This window comes from Hirundo rustica, chromosome 1, assembly GCF_015227805.2.
Source record: "Hirundo rustica isolate bHirRus1 chromosome 1, bHirRus1.pri.v3, whole genome shotgun sequence".
Lineage (NCBI taxonomy): Eukaryota > Metazoa > Chordata > Aves > Passeriformes > Hirundinidae > Hirundo > Hirundo rustica.
This window is the reverse complement of record NC_053450.1, coordinates 75,469,944-75,483,930: the sequence shown is the minus strand read 5'-3', so window position 1 is coordinate 75,483,930 and position 13,987 is coordinate 75,469,944. Positions and strand designations below refer to the sequence as shown.

Sequence of the window (13,987 nt, the reverse complement as noted above, 5' to 3'; positions counted from 1 at the left end):
CTTCTTCCTCTAACCAACTGTTTTTCTCACGGCTATCTCTAGAAGAAGCCACTATCAAAACTACAGACCAACTTCAGTACAAATGCACAAAGTCAAAACATAGGCTGTTTTTGATAAATACAAGAGCAAACTAAGCACCTATTATTTTCCTCCTCCTGTCGGCTTCTCTACATGGAAAAATCAAACTATAGGGTTTGAGCAACATGTGAAAATAGAGGAAACTCACTGAGTTTAGGTGACGATGGGAATGGTCAAAATATTATTCTGAAAATCTATTCACCTAGCTACCCTGAAGAATACTGGCTACTTATCTGCCTAGTTTGAATGGTTCATCGGAACAATTTTACACAAGGAGGTAATTGACCAGAAATCCCTAATCAAACTTTAAAGTAATTTGCTAGGCATCTTCAGTGTTTCAATTCATTCTTCTGTTTGATAAACTTTTATTATCCACCTCTACCTCCCTCTGGGGTCCTAACAGTTCTCACTTGCCAAAATTCTTGTTTCAATTCCAAGTAACACACACATTTCAGAAAAAATTTTATCCTTTTGACACGTATCTTTCTTCCACTCAGGGGAAACTCTGGCTGTGTATCCTTATGGTAGGAGCCAGCCAGAATCTATAGGCAGAGCCGGAGGAAAGAAAACACCAGCACTAGTATGAAATGACAGTTTTGCGGGTTACTTCTGGATGATTCCATCAGTTTTCATGCAGAAAGTGAACACCTACTTTCTAACCCATAAACATTGGAGAGTACTTCTCCTTTACAACAGTACCTCTGTGGCAATCACCAGCCTCAAGCCAACATGAAAAGCAGATGGTATGCTTTCAGGGAGGCTGAGATTAACATCGAGAAAAATTCTGTGCATCACTATCAAATTTTATGGAAAATAAAACTCTCTTGTTAAACTGGGTCAAATCTTTGAGCAAACTGCAGAACAGAGGGGACCAAAATGGCTTCAAACTGGCACAAACATAATCTCTTCATGACCTATTAGATTTAAACAATCACTCCTGCTCTCCCCTGGTATCAAGTTATTTTCTCTATTGCAGACAGCTATTTTTAGGAGACAATATTTCCATGCCTCTCCTCTGAAGGTACTAAGGACTAATCCTGGGTACAAATTCACACTAAAGGACAAATCATCTGCTCTCAGCACAGAACAATGCCTGGGAAACTTACCTTATCACTGTCTAGCGTGTTCTGGGAGGTTCGTGAGGCAATTGAAATAGTATCAGGCTGGCTGCTGCCCTCTCCCTGACTGTCCAGGTCCTCACCATCTCTGCAAAGAATTCAGTTTTCATTACAAGAGTAGGTCTGTGTTTGTAACACGTTAGTTTACAAAGCGAGACACTCCTAGCGTGGCAACAGACACCAAATTCACTGATGAAAGAATCAAATACCCAGTACTTAATATTCTGTTCTCTGCTATAAGAGAACAGACTCATTTGCAAGTCATACATCATGTAGAATTAAGGCAACAACCAGTGTGCCAGAAATATGGCAACAAACTTGCACAGTCACTTAGCCAAAGCTAGCAAGGATGCCGTTTGGTCACACATTTCAAGTTTCATACAAGGAAAACCAAGGACATGAATAACACAAGCAGAACTGCAAAAATCTAAAATGTACAGCTATCCTGTACTGTAGTTCCAAATCCCTTCTGTAATGGCTCACTTACACAAGTCAGGGACTGTTCAGAGCAGAAATCTCAACAAATTCAGCACTGCAGGAAACTGTAAATTCATGATAAGATAAAGCTGGACAAAACGACTCTTGCTTTTGTCCAATTCACTGAAAGTCATCCAAAATTCAGCACTACAGAGGAAAGAGCACTGTTGTGTACTTAGAGATCTCTGATTATTTGAAATGCTACTTACCTTCTTCCTTTCTGTTTTGTTGTTGGTGCAGTTTTGGGAATGTGGATGGGCTCTTTCAATGCTCCTTTCAGATGAATAGTCCTTTCTTGTATCACTTCCCGGATGTGTTTGATCCAGTCCTGTTTATTCTCTATACTGGATGCCTTTGATATGCAAAAGAAACAAAATGCCCACAATGGACCATTATGGCTGAGTAGATCCACATACACAGTCAGCTAATAAACACAAAGAGGAACCCATAAAGAATGACTTTGTGAAAAATTTCTGAAAACCTGAACAGAGAAAAGGAAATTCTAGCTGGCTGTCTTAATTTTGACTCACCAACACTACTTTACACCTCTCAACATTATTAATATTGATAATCTAAGAAACATTTTAACATTAATTCAGAGTTTACTTTTATAACTTGATGACTAAAGTCCTGTATGCATCTCATGTGAGGTAGGGTGGATTGACTTACTTGGAGAATTCCAGTTATAACACCTTGAATACTGGTATTTTAAACTCACCCGACCTTTTAGGTTAATTCTAATTTGAAATAATAATAATAATCGACTATTAGTGGCAAAAAAGTTTACTTTCACTGCAACACATACACTTTGTCAACACATTTCATGTATTACTGTTCCCACTTTTTGATACATATCTCGAGGCAAAAAGCTAATTTAGGGATTGTATTTTAATTACTGCCTGCAGCATACCCATTTTTTTAAATATTCCAGAAATTACTTGTTATCCACCTGCCTGACTTGTAGTCTGATTGCTTAGTCCAATTTAACCCTGCACCTGAAATGCTACTAAATATAAATATTATTGCAGGTCTAAAGAAATTATTATATATAATTTCCTTAATTATATACTACTTCTCTAAATTGCTGTCTCCTGAAATAACTGGCTTCAAACTTATTATAAATATTTAATATATTATAAATATATAATAACCATGAATTCTAAAGGGATGAAGAAAATTGTCGAAACAGATGGACAGGTAGGAAAAAGAATTTTGTTTTCTTTTACAAACTAAAACATTTAGGAAAAGAAACTAAACATGACCTTTTAAAAATATTTTATTTAGTTTTTAATGGAATTTATTTCTAATATTAATGAGGTAAGGAATCGCTTCTTTCCAGCTTCAAAACCAAACAAAGTCTACAAAACTGTTGAAGAGCTCGATGTATCATAGACGTTTTCTAAATATCCTATGCACTAAGTAAAGCAGAGAACACAAGCATCTTAAAGTGATCTTACGTAGAGGGCCCTTAAAACCTCTTATTCTGCTCTGCCCTGGGAGGATCATTTCAGGCTGCAAAGCATTGCCTGTGAAATTATGGGAACCTTAAAACTGGAAGAAAGTCGAGTATGTATTAATGTTACATTTAAGTGTTACATTTCCTTGCATTCCTTGACTGCTGCCAGAAAGATAATGTAAGCTTTTGTTTCCTTTTTCAGGATGAAAAGATACAAATTTGAGTGTTGCCATGTAAATAGGAGAGACCATTTTTAAGTGACATTATTGAGTATTCACTATGAATATATATGAAATCACAAACAATATAGAAGGTGTATTAACCTGTGGAATGGGAAGATTAACTTTGTTTTAGCTCAACAGAGCTCCTCAAAATATGCAAAATTATCCATTAGCTGCTTATGGTATTACAAAACAGGTTCTTTAGTTGAGGAGGAGTCCCAGGTTACATAATCACAGAAAACATTAATTTAGCCATTCTTCTAGCTAGGCAAAGAGCACTACTGACACCTGTTACTTGCCCAGACACAAAATTCATAGGCATTACATGCACTTTCATCCAAAGGGAAGTAGCTTCAGAAAAACTAGTAGCCCACAGAAAGGCATAAAATTTTTTTGCAGTGTTTGTTTACTGCATAAAAATTTGGGTCATGAAAAACAGCATTGCCAAAAAGCAGCAATGACTTGAGTGTGAAAGCTAACACTGATGCCATCATTTCTTTATGGCACCAGGTCCCTGTCAGCTAACTGCTGAAGTCTTCAAGCTTGTGGAATTCCATGGGATCAAACCTCTCCCTACTATGATTTTTGAAAGCAGGTTTGTCTAATCCTTCAGTAGGCTACAAAGATTTGCCTCTGTTCTCAGGCCACATGAGTTAGATATATATACACCACCTCTACAAACACAAAGAAAATGATCTGTCAGCAGCTGTCCCACTCAAAGCAGGAAATCACTCCTTGCTTTCCCAACAATTATCAACAACAACCATAAGACTTGCTATAGACTTAAAGCACATCTGCTAAAATTACCTTGAGAACAATTTTGTTGTCTGAAGTTGGTGTCCTTCCAACCCACAGAGCAAACTTGCAGGGGTCTCCTTCTACATGTTCTGTGACACCCAGTTCGGAAGTCTGGAATTAAGAAAAATTTGTTAGGACCACAAAGCATTTTTTCTAAGAAGCCACAAAGGCATGCTAATCATCTACAAAACTGAGCACTGCTATGCAAAGAGATTTTCAGAAGCTTAATGCTACCTCATACGCTAGAGAGAATCCTTTATTCTGGTGGGAGTGGTGAGGTTTTTTCAAAAAAGCAAGAACCGCAAGCTTAACAGTATTTTCTATAAAGTGACAATAAACAATAACACTTACAATCTGAATACCAAATTGCTTATTTTAGTTTTTAGACTTTACAGGAAAAGCCTCATAACTCAAAAGAAGATTCTTGGCAAAAATTAAGTTTTGGCTTCTCTCCCTGTTCATTTCCATTGGAGAACACTCCCTATTTACTGATTTGTATGCTTTCTCTCAGATAAGATATGCTTAAGAATTCTCTAGATATCTTCTAAAACTCTGGTTTCTTTTCTGTCAAATGAGCCTTTGCTAGTGTGTTTCCTTCCATCTGAAACAGATGAAATAATTCAGAAATGCAGTTTCCCTTGAGAATTTTGTGAGACAACTACATGAGCAATCAGTCTTTGGGAATGTTCTAATGTCAGACCTTAATAGCAAATTATTATCCAAAATGTTTTTCCTTTCTGACTGGAACAACATCTCACCCATGTGAATTGGCTTCCACTTAATTCATACAGGGCATGTTCCAAAAAAAAATTTACAAACTAAGAAATACAGTTCAAACTAAAAGAACCCTCACTCCCCAACATCTGCTAAGTATTCTCACATGATTAGAAGCTGTGTTTTTCCTCTCATACACATCATTATTAGCACGTACACACTTCAACACAGGAGATGCTGGATACCCAATACCTGAGTAAAGGTACTTTTTTTCCTGTCTCATTTAGATGCCGACTTGGGGATTTTTTTTTTGCCTGGTGGTTGAAAGCTTTTCTGGTTTTTTTTCTTCTAAAATAATCCCATCCCAACATCTACCTTCCATAGCTGTCTTTGCCCAATAGGCAGCTGTGCAACATGGCTCTGCAAAGGACACTGCCAACGCTAAAAGGCTGACACGAGGCTCAGAGAACAGAAATCATTGTGGGTTACCAGATCCATGGAAACCACACTGAGGTGAGGAAGCTCCCAAACAGCCAGTTACTGATGACTGGGAGAGTGTTCTGTCAAAGCAATACCTGCTTGCCTTTTTTCCCACAGCCCTCTTCAGGCATTTGCTCTTGGACACTTAATCTCTTGCCAAAGGAGTTCATCAACACATTCTGCCACTTGTATATATATTATGCCATTGAGTATCCTGTGTGGGGGAAACCCTGATGGTCATCATGCCCAAAGCAAAGAGAAGGACCTTGTTTTTGTAAAGCCACCTTCCAGAAGTCACAGGGTAGCATACAAAAAAGATCTTTAGCCCCCATCAACATGCATGCTTTCAACACATGCCTCTTCTAAAGACCAAAGTGGAAGAGCTGCTACAACAGTAAACTGCACTACAGGATATTTTATCAGATAGAATATGACAACAGAAAGAATCCTTGTATTTTAAAAATGAGGTACAATAAGTCTTCAAGATTTCCATCAGCTTCTCTAAGACCTTAGGCTAAATTACTAAATTCCTGCCGGAGGAACTGACATGACAATTTTACAGGACTGATTTTAAGTTCTGTCGCCTCTCCCACACATAATCCCTTGGCAGCTATTAATATCCTCCAATATACCAGCAATTTTTTTTTAATTTTGGGTTCTTAAGAGCACCAAAGAAAGGTGTGATCAACAAACAGCTGCAGCTGTGTTACCTGCTAGTTATTTAGTACCAGGAAGGAAAGCAAGTGATGGAAAGAAGTGACAGAATATGCAAAGAAAGATATGGAAAAAAGAGTGTTTTTTCTTCACCAACCTGTTTTACCAGCTTGGACACAGAAGTAGGAAGATGGAATGAATGAAAGAAAAGGAACAGAAGCATGGAGAAAAGTCTCAGTATTTATACCATCTGGACTTAGTTATATATCCCAACAGGATCTATACAAGCATAATGTTTTCTAGAGTGTGTTTCTGAGAAGGGAAGTAATTTCAAGTACTTGCTCTGATCTATTTGGTATAAAAGCTAATCTTGCCTTCGACAGATGCAGAGCAAGCCATGGGAGACTTTCTTGACACTCGGCTACCTAAACTTATGGAGTGTGAATACTGTTCTCACCCAAGTCATCCAACAAGATAGGAAGGTAAGGGTGTGAATTCCAGAGTTTTGTAAAGCATACACGCTAGAGATAAGGAAAGCAGCAGTGGAGGTTTGTGGGGTTTTGTTTTGTTTTGTTTTTTGTTTGTTTGTTTGTTTGTTTTTGGGGGGGTGGTTATTTGGGGGGGGGTTGGTTGTTCTGGGTTTTTTTTTTTGTTTGTTTGTTTGTTTTTGGGGGGGTTGGGGTTTTTTTTTGGTGTTGTTTTTATATTTTTTTTTTTAAGATGGGAAGAAAAACATTTCTGCCTTTACATCTTTTCAGTAGATCTTAAGTAGTATAATTCTATTTGCAGAACTGTATTGTAAAACTACTGGTCTCAGCAAATATCCTGGAATTAACTTTTCCAAAACAAAATTCTTGCCTTCCCCAATCAGTAGGTGTAGAATACCCACTAAAACAAATCGTTAACAGCAATAGTAAACAAGAACGATGAAGGCATCTCATCAACTCCTTCTATTCTTCTGCTTTATACAGGTAAGTGTTAAAGAATTTGCAGTCAACACATAATTAAGACAAAACCAGTCCACCCCAATACTGGTGACTGCCAAGACTGCCATGTATATTTCAGTAGCTGCTTTGAGCCTATCCTTTCGCCTCAAACACAAGACAAAGTACCAGAGTTACAAGATTCAGCCCATACGTTCCAAGGCTCTTCTTTCAGTGCTCTGTAATAGATGTTCAAGTTTTTCAGGCACACTTAAATCACCTCAGCTTAGTTGAAGCCTAATCTAGACACTTTTGTAAATATGTTCTTGTTCTCCCATACTTACAAACAGTTTGCTCTTGTAAATGTACTTGCTCCTTCCGCTTGAGTCCTTTACTTCTTTACTGAAAACCAAGGACATCTCAAAAAGGAAAAGGTGCCTCTCTCTTCCCTTTCGAATCAGAGTTTTTGGGTCCCACACTTGGAAGGATTCTTGAAGGATGAGCTCTCCCTGAGATTCTATATTTTCATCAAAGCCTAAAAACAGAGTAAAAGGAAAGATTCACCATGAAAAGTTGGTAATACAAGTAATGAAAAAAGCACAGCTCCTGTTCGTTAAACTGTATGATTTTTTCTCCCTGACACAACTTTCAAAAGATGAGATTCCAAGAAAACAATACTAAAAACAAGACTTGATTTTAACACTGCAATATCCTAAATGTAACTGCAGCTCAAATGTACTTCTAAATTTAGACATCCAACTGTTAAGAACTTAATCAACTCTTCTCAGTATTTTACCAACAAGTGACAAATCTGTCTTTGTCGGCTTCTGATAACCTCTTCTGTGTTGAAAATTATCACATGATCATTATATGATCTCTCTCACGAGCTTTCTGCCACTGTAGACAGTAAGCAACTTGCAAAGACACCGGGCATATCAGGTTCTTCTGAGAATGGCAAGCACCCAAATGCCACCTTTTCTGGAGGTACACCTTCTCTACCATGTGGGCAATGAACACAGAAATGTGTTCCAACTGGGGATGGAAAAACATGGCAGCTTGGAGCTGTTGGCATACAATCAGCCTGCCACTGGTCATGCTAGAATTGATCCACAGTAAAGTAATTATCAGCTGGATCACTTGTATTGAAATTTACTGAAAAAAATATGAAAATTGAGAATACCAACAATTTTACTTCCATTTTAATGGTGCCATGCTCTCCCAGTTTAATACACAGCTTTAGAGTTGGAGGTTGCCATACCCTTCTGAATGGTATCAAAACGTATTTTAAATAGATACTGCTTGCCAGTTCTCATGTTCTGAACATGAGAGAGAGGATGCAGAGGATCAGAGGCAAGTTCTGCCAGGATGTTCATTCAAAATCCTCCAGAGGCATAAAGAGGAAATGTGCTCACTCACTATACTTGTCCAACATGGGATGACTCAACAATGCACGCGAGATTTGTTGTAAAATCAACTTATGTAGAAGATTAGGATATTCTCCAGAGCCACATTCCCAGTGTTAAAAGATTATTACCAAAGCTGATCAACCTTTATAATAAAACCACCTCCTGAACAAGCATTTGGAACTGATCCTGTAAACTGACCAACATCCTTACTGTTTAAAATCAAGGAACAGAGGAGATCCAGAGCGTTCATACGATCAAGGATCACGTGTCAAACCAAGGCAAATTTTACAGTAACAAGCACAATACTGGAAATTCCACAACAAGATGCATGGTAGTACCAGAAGGCAGAGGGGAAGAAAAGGCATATTGACAAGAAGCACTTAAGAGTATTTATTCAGCAACCGTAGGGCAAGAGGGCCCTGCTTTTTTCTCAAAAAATGTAAACGCCAAAGAAAAACACTTCTATTACTAAATGTACGATTGCACCATTATAACATGGTAACATGCCAACTGCAAAACAGATTTTGGCAGGAAGTTGTTCTAAGTACATATATGCACTAAATCCAACCTCCACTCTCTGCCATGAACATGATGATGCTGGCTAAGGCTTGGGCTGAATTGGCTTGTGCTGACATTTTACAGCCAGAAGATAGATTTCATGTCAACCAGAAGTCTGTTATAGAACAGGCAGCAAACAGATGTGAAAAAGATAAACTTCTTGGACCCAATTATTTGATACATAAATCAGCAAAATCACCAATAATACACTTATGTGCCTCATACAAAGAAGCTAAGGATGCTGGTTGGAGAACACAGCCAAAGCCAGCATACCTGACCAGTCACCTATATTGCATTTTGGGCGAGTAGCGGACTACTTCATTAGCCTACGTGTTTTTCAAATCTGCAGTGTCACAACTATAGATCAAGGTGAAAGAACACTTTAAAAATTAATAAAACTGTACCAGCTGTCTGTAACAACTAATTTTCTTTAATAAATTTTCATCTTATATGAAAATATAAGAAATATAAAATACCTGTCAAAATGGTAGAAAAATACAAACCCAGAGAAAAGAACACATTCACTATAGAAACTTAATCTGCAGCACACAATGAATGGGAAAGGCAACTTCAGTCCTACCTTCCAGCATGCTGAGGTGCATGGCATCATTGGCTCGCTTTGGCACACTAAGCATCACCTCCAGGCCGTCCTTAATCTCACCTTTACCTTCTTCACAGCACGTGAGCAGCTCCTGCAAAAGACAAGCACACAAAATGACCCTCTATCACTTATTTCTACACTATTATGACAGACAACCAAAGAATAGTTCTAAAACCAAAAGATATTTGACACATAAAATCTTCTTGAAGCTTTTACTCTACCAATGATGTGACAGCATGCTTTGCTTCTATCACAATCAGTTCTTCAAGGAGCAGCCCAACAGTTAACCATTTCTAATTTAAACAGGTTTATCTGCTTTATAAGAAATCTTTAAAACTTATGCTAAGAAAAAACTTTTTTATATAAGCACAGGCACAGTTATCAGATGCTGCACTACATCAAGGCCCAGAATAATGCAGCTGCCAAGCTACAAAGATGGGGGAAAGCAGGGCAGCACAAAAGGATCCCTCCCCCCTCCCACTGCACCAAACACCTGCTCTGTATAACTGCTGATAAAGAGCATTTACATTGTTTTATTCTAAGTATTCCATGAATGTCTATTCTGTGTTCACACAGTTAAAAGCAACCTACAGACAAAACTTTTCAATACCAATGAGCATTAAGTAATGGACAAAAGTCAGAGAATTGAACATGCTGAAGTGCAGTAGAATTTAGGGCATGCAGTTCTCTGCCCATTCAACACCCCAGAGATTTAACGTAACAGCCCTGAGCTGATGTTCAAATTTCCTCACAGTTTTTAAGCACTTGAACAGTATCAAGATAAAATGTAGGTTACATAACCAAAAGGACATATTATGTTCTTTCTTTTATTCAAAAGGCCCACTTAACTCATTCCCTCAGGTTAAATTCCTTTTCCCCTTTTTAAAGGGAAAGCCATGTGACTTCTACTATTATGATCACTACATTATTTTTATTCAACTGACAATACCACCATCACTTCAAAACGCTCCATGGTCACACCTAAATTTTGCAAGACAACTCCACAGAACAGTGAGCGTAACTAAGTATCTCTCAGAGACATAGAAAAGGAGCAGCTTCAATACCATTTGGAAAAACAACCTACCATGCTATACATCTCTCTCTTATTACAGGAAAAAAAAAAAAAAAAAAGGAAAGACAATCCAGAAACCCAGCAAGCACCAGACAAATCTATTCTACCACACAGCAAAGATATCTGGCTCTGCAAACACTGGTGAAACCAATCCATCCCACCACTTCCATAAAGTAGCAGGTTAAAGCATATTAATATTAAAAATAATAATAAATGTTGGAATTAATACCTCAAAATTTCTGAAACAGCATAGCCCAGAGTTTTTCTGTAATTATAGCTTGACTAAGTTGCAACTCCTTCCAAGTGGAAAACAGACAAAACTTAAGTCAAAAGTGACAGATTTGTTTCCACCCAAGGTGGCCTGAAATAGCCCCTAATGTTTTTCAGAAATTTCAAAAGCAATCACATGAGGCTGTTCTCAAGTAAAAAGGGGAGACACAGATCAGTCACAGTGCAGCTGCAGGCTGCTACAACTAAACTAGTGCTGCCACCTAAGAGAGACCCAGCACAGCCCAAGAGCCCTGCTGCTCACTTGAGAAGACATCCGTCCACTGAGTGAAAGCTCTAACTACAGTGTTCCAAAAGTTGTGCATATTTTAACAGCCACTATTTACTTGACATTTCCAGGCATCATTACAAATAACAACTCTGTGCAACAGCTCTACAGGTACAGACAATATGTGTAAATATTCACTGATACACACACATGTTTATATGTCTTATAGATCCTTTATATTACAGCTTTATAGATAAATAAATATATTATTATCTATTTTACGGTATTTAACGCCATCAGCTTAGCTAATGGCTTGCCAAAATTCAGTGTAGAAACCATTACAAAAACGGTTTTATAGCCATAAAGCCATTAATTACTTTTTTACCCTGGAAATGCAAATTATATTTTCTAAGTAAATATCAGGAGACAGGTATCTTTTTTTGGTTTACAGAAATCTGGACAAAAAGGTGCTTGTTTATGTCTTCGTTCATTTTCAGTTGAAATTTTGCAGCAGTATTTGTGGCTGCCCAGGATGCTGGAGTCTTGAAGAGCAGAGTAGAACAATCTTCCTGATTTCAGCAAGAGCTTTGCCTTCTTACGACCAGCAGAATCAGATGAAGAACCCTGAATTAATACTGACCTTTAAGAGAAGCTGGTATTTTGTTATCCTTTGGACAGGTTTGATAAGGTAAGAGGAGATAGAGTTGGCCAGTCCATGTCGTTGTTGTATCTCCTACATGGAAAAAGCAAACATTTCAGGACTGTGACCACCACCACTCAAATATAAACTGTTTTGAGAGATATGAAATAATATCCATTAACTAAAAATTCTATTTTAGCATAAAAAAATCCCCCAAAACCAGGATAATCAGATATGCGAGGCCCAATGAATCATTATGTTGTGCATCTGTCTGCTCACTTGGTACAAACAGAAGATGATTACCTCTGAGAGTACCTGTGAAATGTTTCAACAAACATAAACACAAAGAGCAACAATTTCTTGGGACACACACAGAACGTGCGGCAACACCTTTTTTAAAAACACTGAGATCTGTACTTCTTTTCACTTGCAAGAGAGGAAAAACCCTCACATTCCAGTATTCCTGGGAAAAGGCAGGAATACCAGGAAGGCTGAAGTGGAGGCTTCTCAGCATCCCCTGCTATTTCAGTGCCAACAGCCACAGACGGCCTCATCCCCACCAGAGGGAGCGCCGAGTAACAGTTTCTGCCTGAAGGAAAGAGGTTACCAAGCACTTGAAAAGAAAACAGCCACTTAAAAATAGAAAGAAGAATGACCTCCACGAAAATAAAGGTGGAAAACAGAATTATCTGATAGCTAACTGGGATGATTACAGATTTCAGGTGCTGACTGGGGCTGAACTCCACTGATTTATCTGCCATTTATCATAGCACTGGTTCTATTTTAACCAAGCAATTTCAAGCAGCAAGTTATGCCCCACAGCTGTGTGCCACCTAACCGTGGTTACAGTGAATGGGATGCACGTGATATTTTCACATGGACCAGTGGTGTCATCAGTAAAAGCGCTCGAGTTCTCTGTGCACAGAATTAAGTCTTCACACTTCTAATATATTTTAGATGGATTAGGGGATGGAGAGCTATGATATAGTGGTAAAACAGACTGATCAAAAGAGGTGGTGGCAAGAATTTATTTCTAATACTTTTATCAGAGCGCTGTGTTATTTTTCAAAATGGTATTTACTGAATTTTTCTTTGAATTTTTTTTTTTTTTTTGGACATATCTGCCTGATTTTCTGTAACTTACTTGCTCTTCTTCCAACACTGAAAACTTAACGGAGGCTTCACAGAAAGGCTTCACCTTACAATGTTTAGAAACCCCATTTCCTCAGTGATTAGACTTTTGAGATTAACCCCAAGGGCTTCAGGGATTTCCTCTACTTCCCTCTACTTGTACAAACAATACTAAAAAAAATTGTGGTGCCATTACACAGCTAGTGGCTCAGCTGGGAAAAAAAAAAGGAAAAAGGGAGCACACTAGTTGAACCATCTGCTAATACATGTCCAACTAAAACTCATTCACCATGGCCAAAATTCCTTCCTAAAACCTCTAGCACATCTACATTTTTGTCACTTTTTAATGCAGAATATTACATATGTAGACCATGGAACCATGGAACTGAATAGGGAGGTTCAGCCCTTCTGTATAACACAAGTGAATTGAATTACCACTACATGCGGTTACAGTTTAAAAGTGCCCCAAAAATCTAACAAAGATTTCTATCTCTATTACATACAGTGCAAACTAAGCACGTCAAAATTTGCTAAGATTGGCAGGATGTGCTTGTGTGAGCTGAAAATTCACATCTTGGTTGCCTGCTTCCAGTTCCGAACCACTCTGATACGTGACAGCGACTTTTCACATCTGATTTGACAGCTCTATAACACCAACTGAGCAATGGAAGTTAACCATGTGAGATACAGGATGGATTTTCTTAAAGCTGACAGCTTAGTAAACTGCAGCGTTATTAACAGGAAACTTGCATTTTCTTAACAAATTAGGCACTCAGCAGAACCACAAATATGAGTCAAACAGCCAAGGCGTGCTTTTAAGATGGACACGATGTACTTACATCAAAGTATGCTCCTGCATGTTCTAATATCAGCTGAGTGGAATCTGGCTTATTTTTACAGTAGGTAACGTACATCTGGAATTTGTCTGCCTGCAGAACAAAATGCAAATTTACAAAGGTTATCAGAGAGCATCATTCCTGTCTCAAAGTTTTTACACCATTATCAGAGAGCTTATCTTCCCTCTCATGAAACTGAGCTGTACTCAATTATATTTCCACTCAAACTGGCAGCATAAAATATACATCAGGCAAGTAAAGCTGAAATCAATAGCAACGTATATAAAAATAAGTTATTTAAAGCTAAGACAAACCAAATGTGCTCACT

The 13,987-nt window shown here is 38.0% G+C and overlaps 1 protein-coding gene across 3 annotated transcripts in view; it reads right to left on the bottom strand.

Moving 5' to 3' along the window:
• The window catches only part of TRIO (trio Rho guanine nucleotide exchange factor), a 243,428-nt gene that overhangs the window by 74,677 nt on the left and 154,764 nt on the right, over positions 1–13,987 (bottom strand). For all 3 annotated transcript variants that reach the window (XM_040074368.2, XM_058422546.1, XM_058422547.1), the window contains exons 27-33: positions 13,663–13,752; positions 11,693–11,785; positions 9,464–9,575; positions 7,264–7,454; positions 4,158–4,259; positions 1,883–2,025; positions 1,185–1,284 (exon numbers count right to left, since the gene is read on the bottom strand). In XM_040074368.2, coding sequence (XP_039930302.1) covers positions 1,185–1,284; positions 1,883–2,025; positions 4,158–4,259; positions 7,264–7,454; positions 9,464–9,575; positions 11,693–11,785; positions 13,663–13,752 — 831 coding nt within the window. The remainder of the gene's footprint in view (positions 1–1,184; positions 1,285–1,882; positions 2,026–4,157; positions 4,260–7,263; positions 7,455–9,463; positions 9,576–11,692; positions 11,786–13,662; positions 13,753–13,987) is intronic.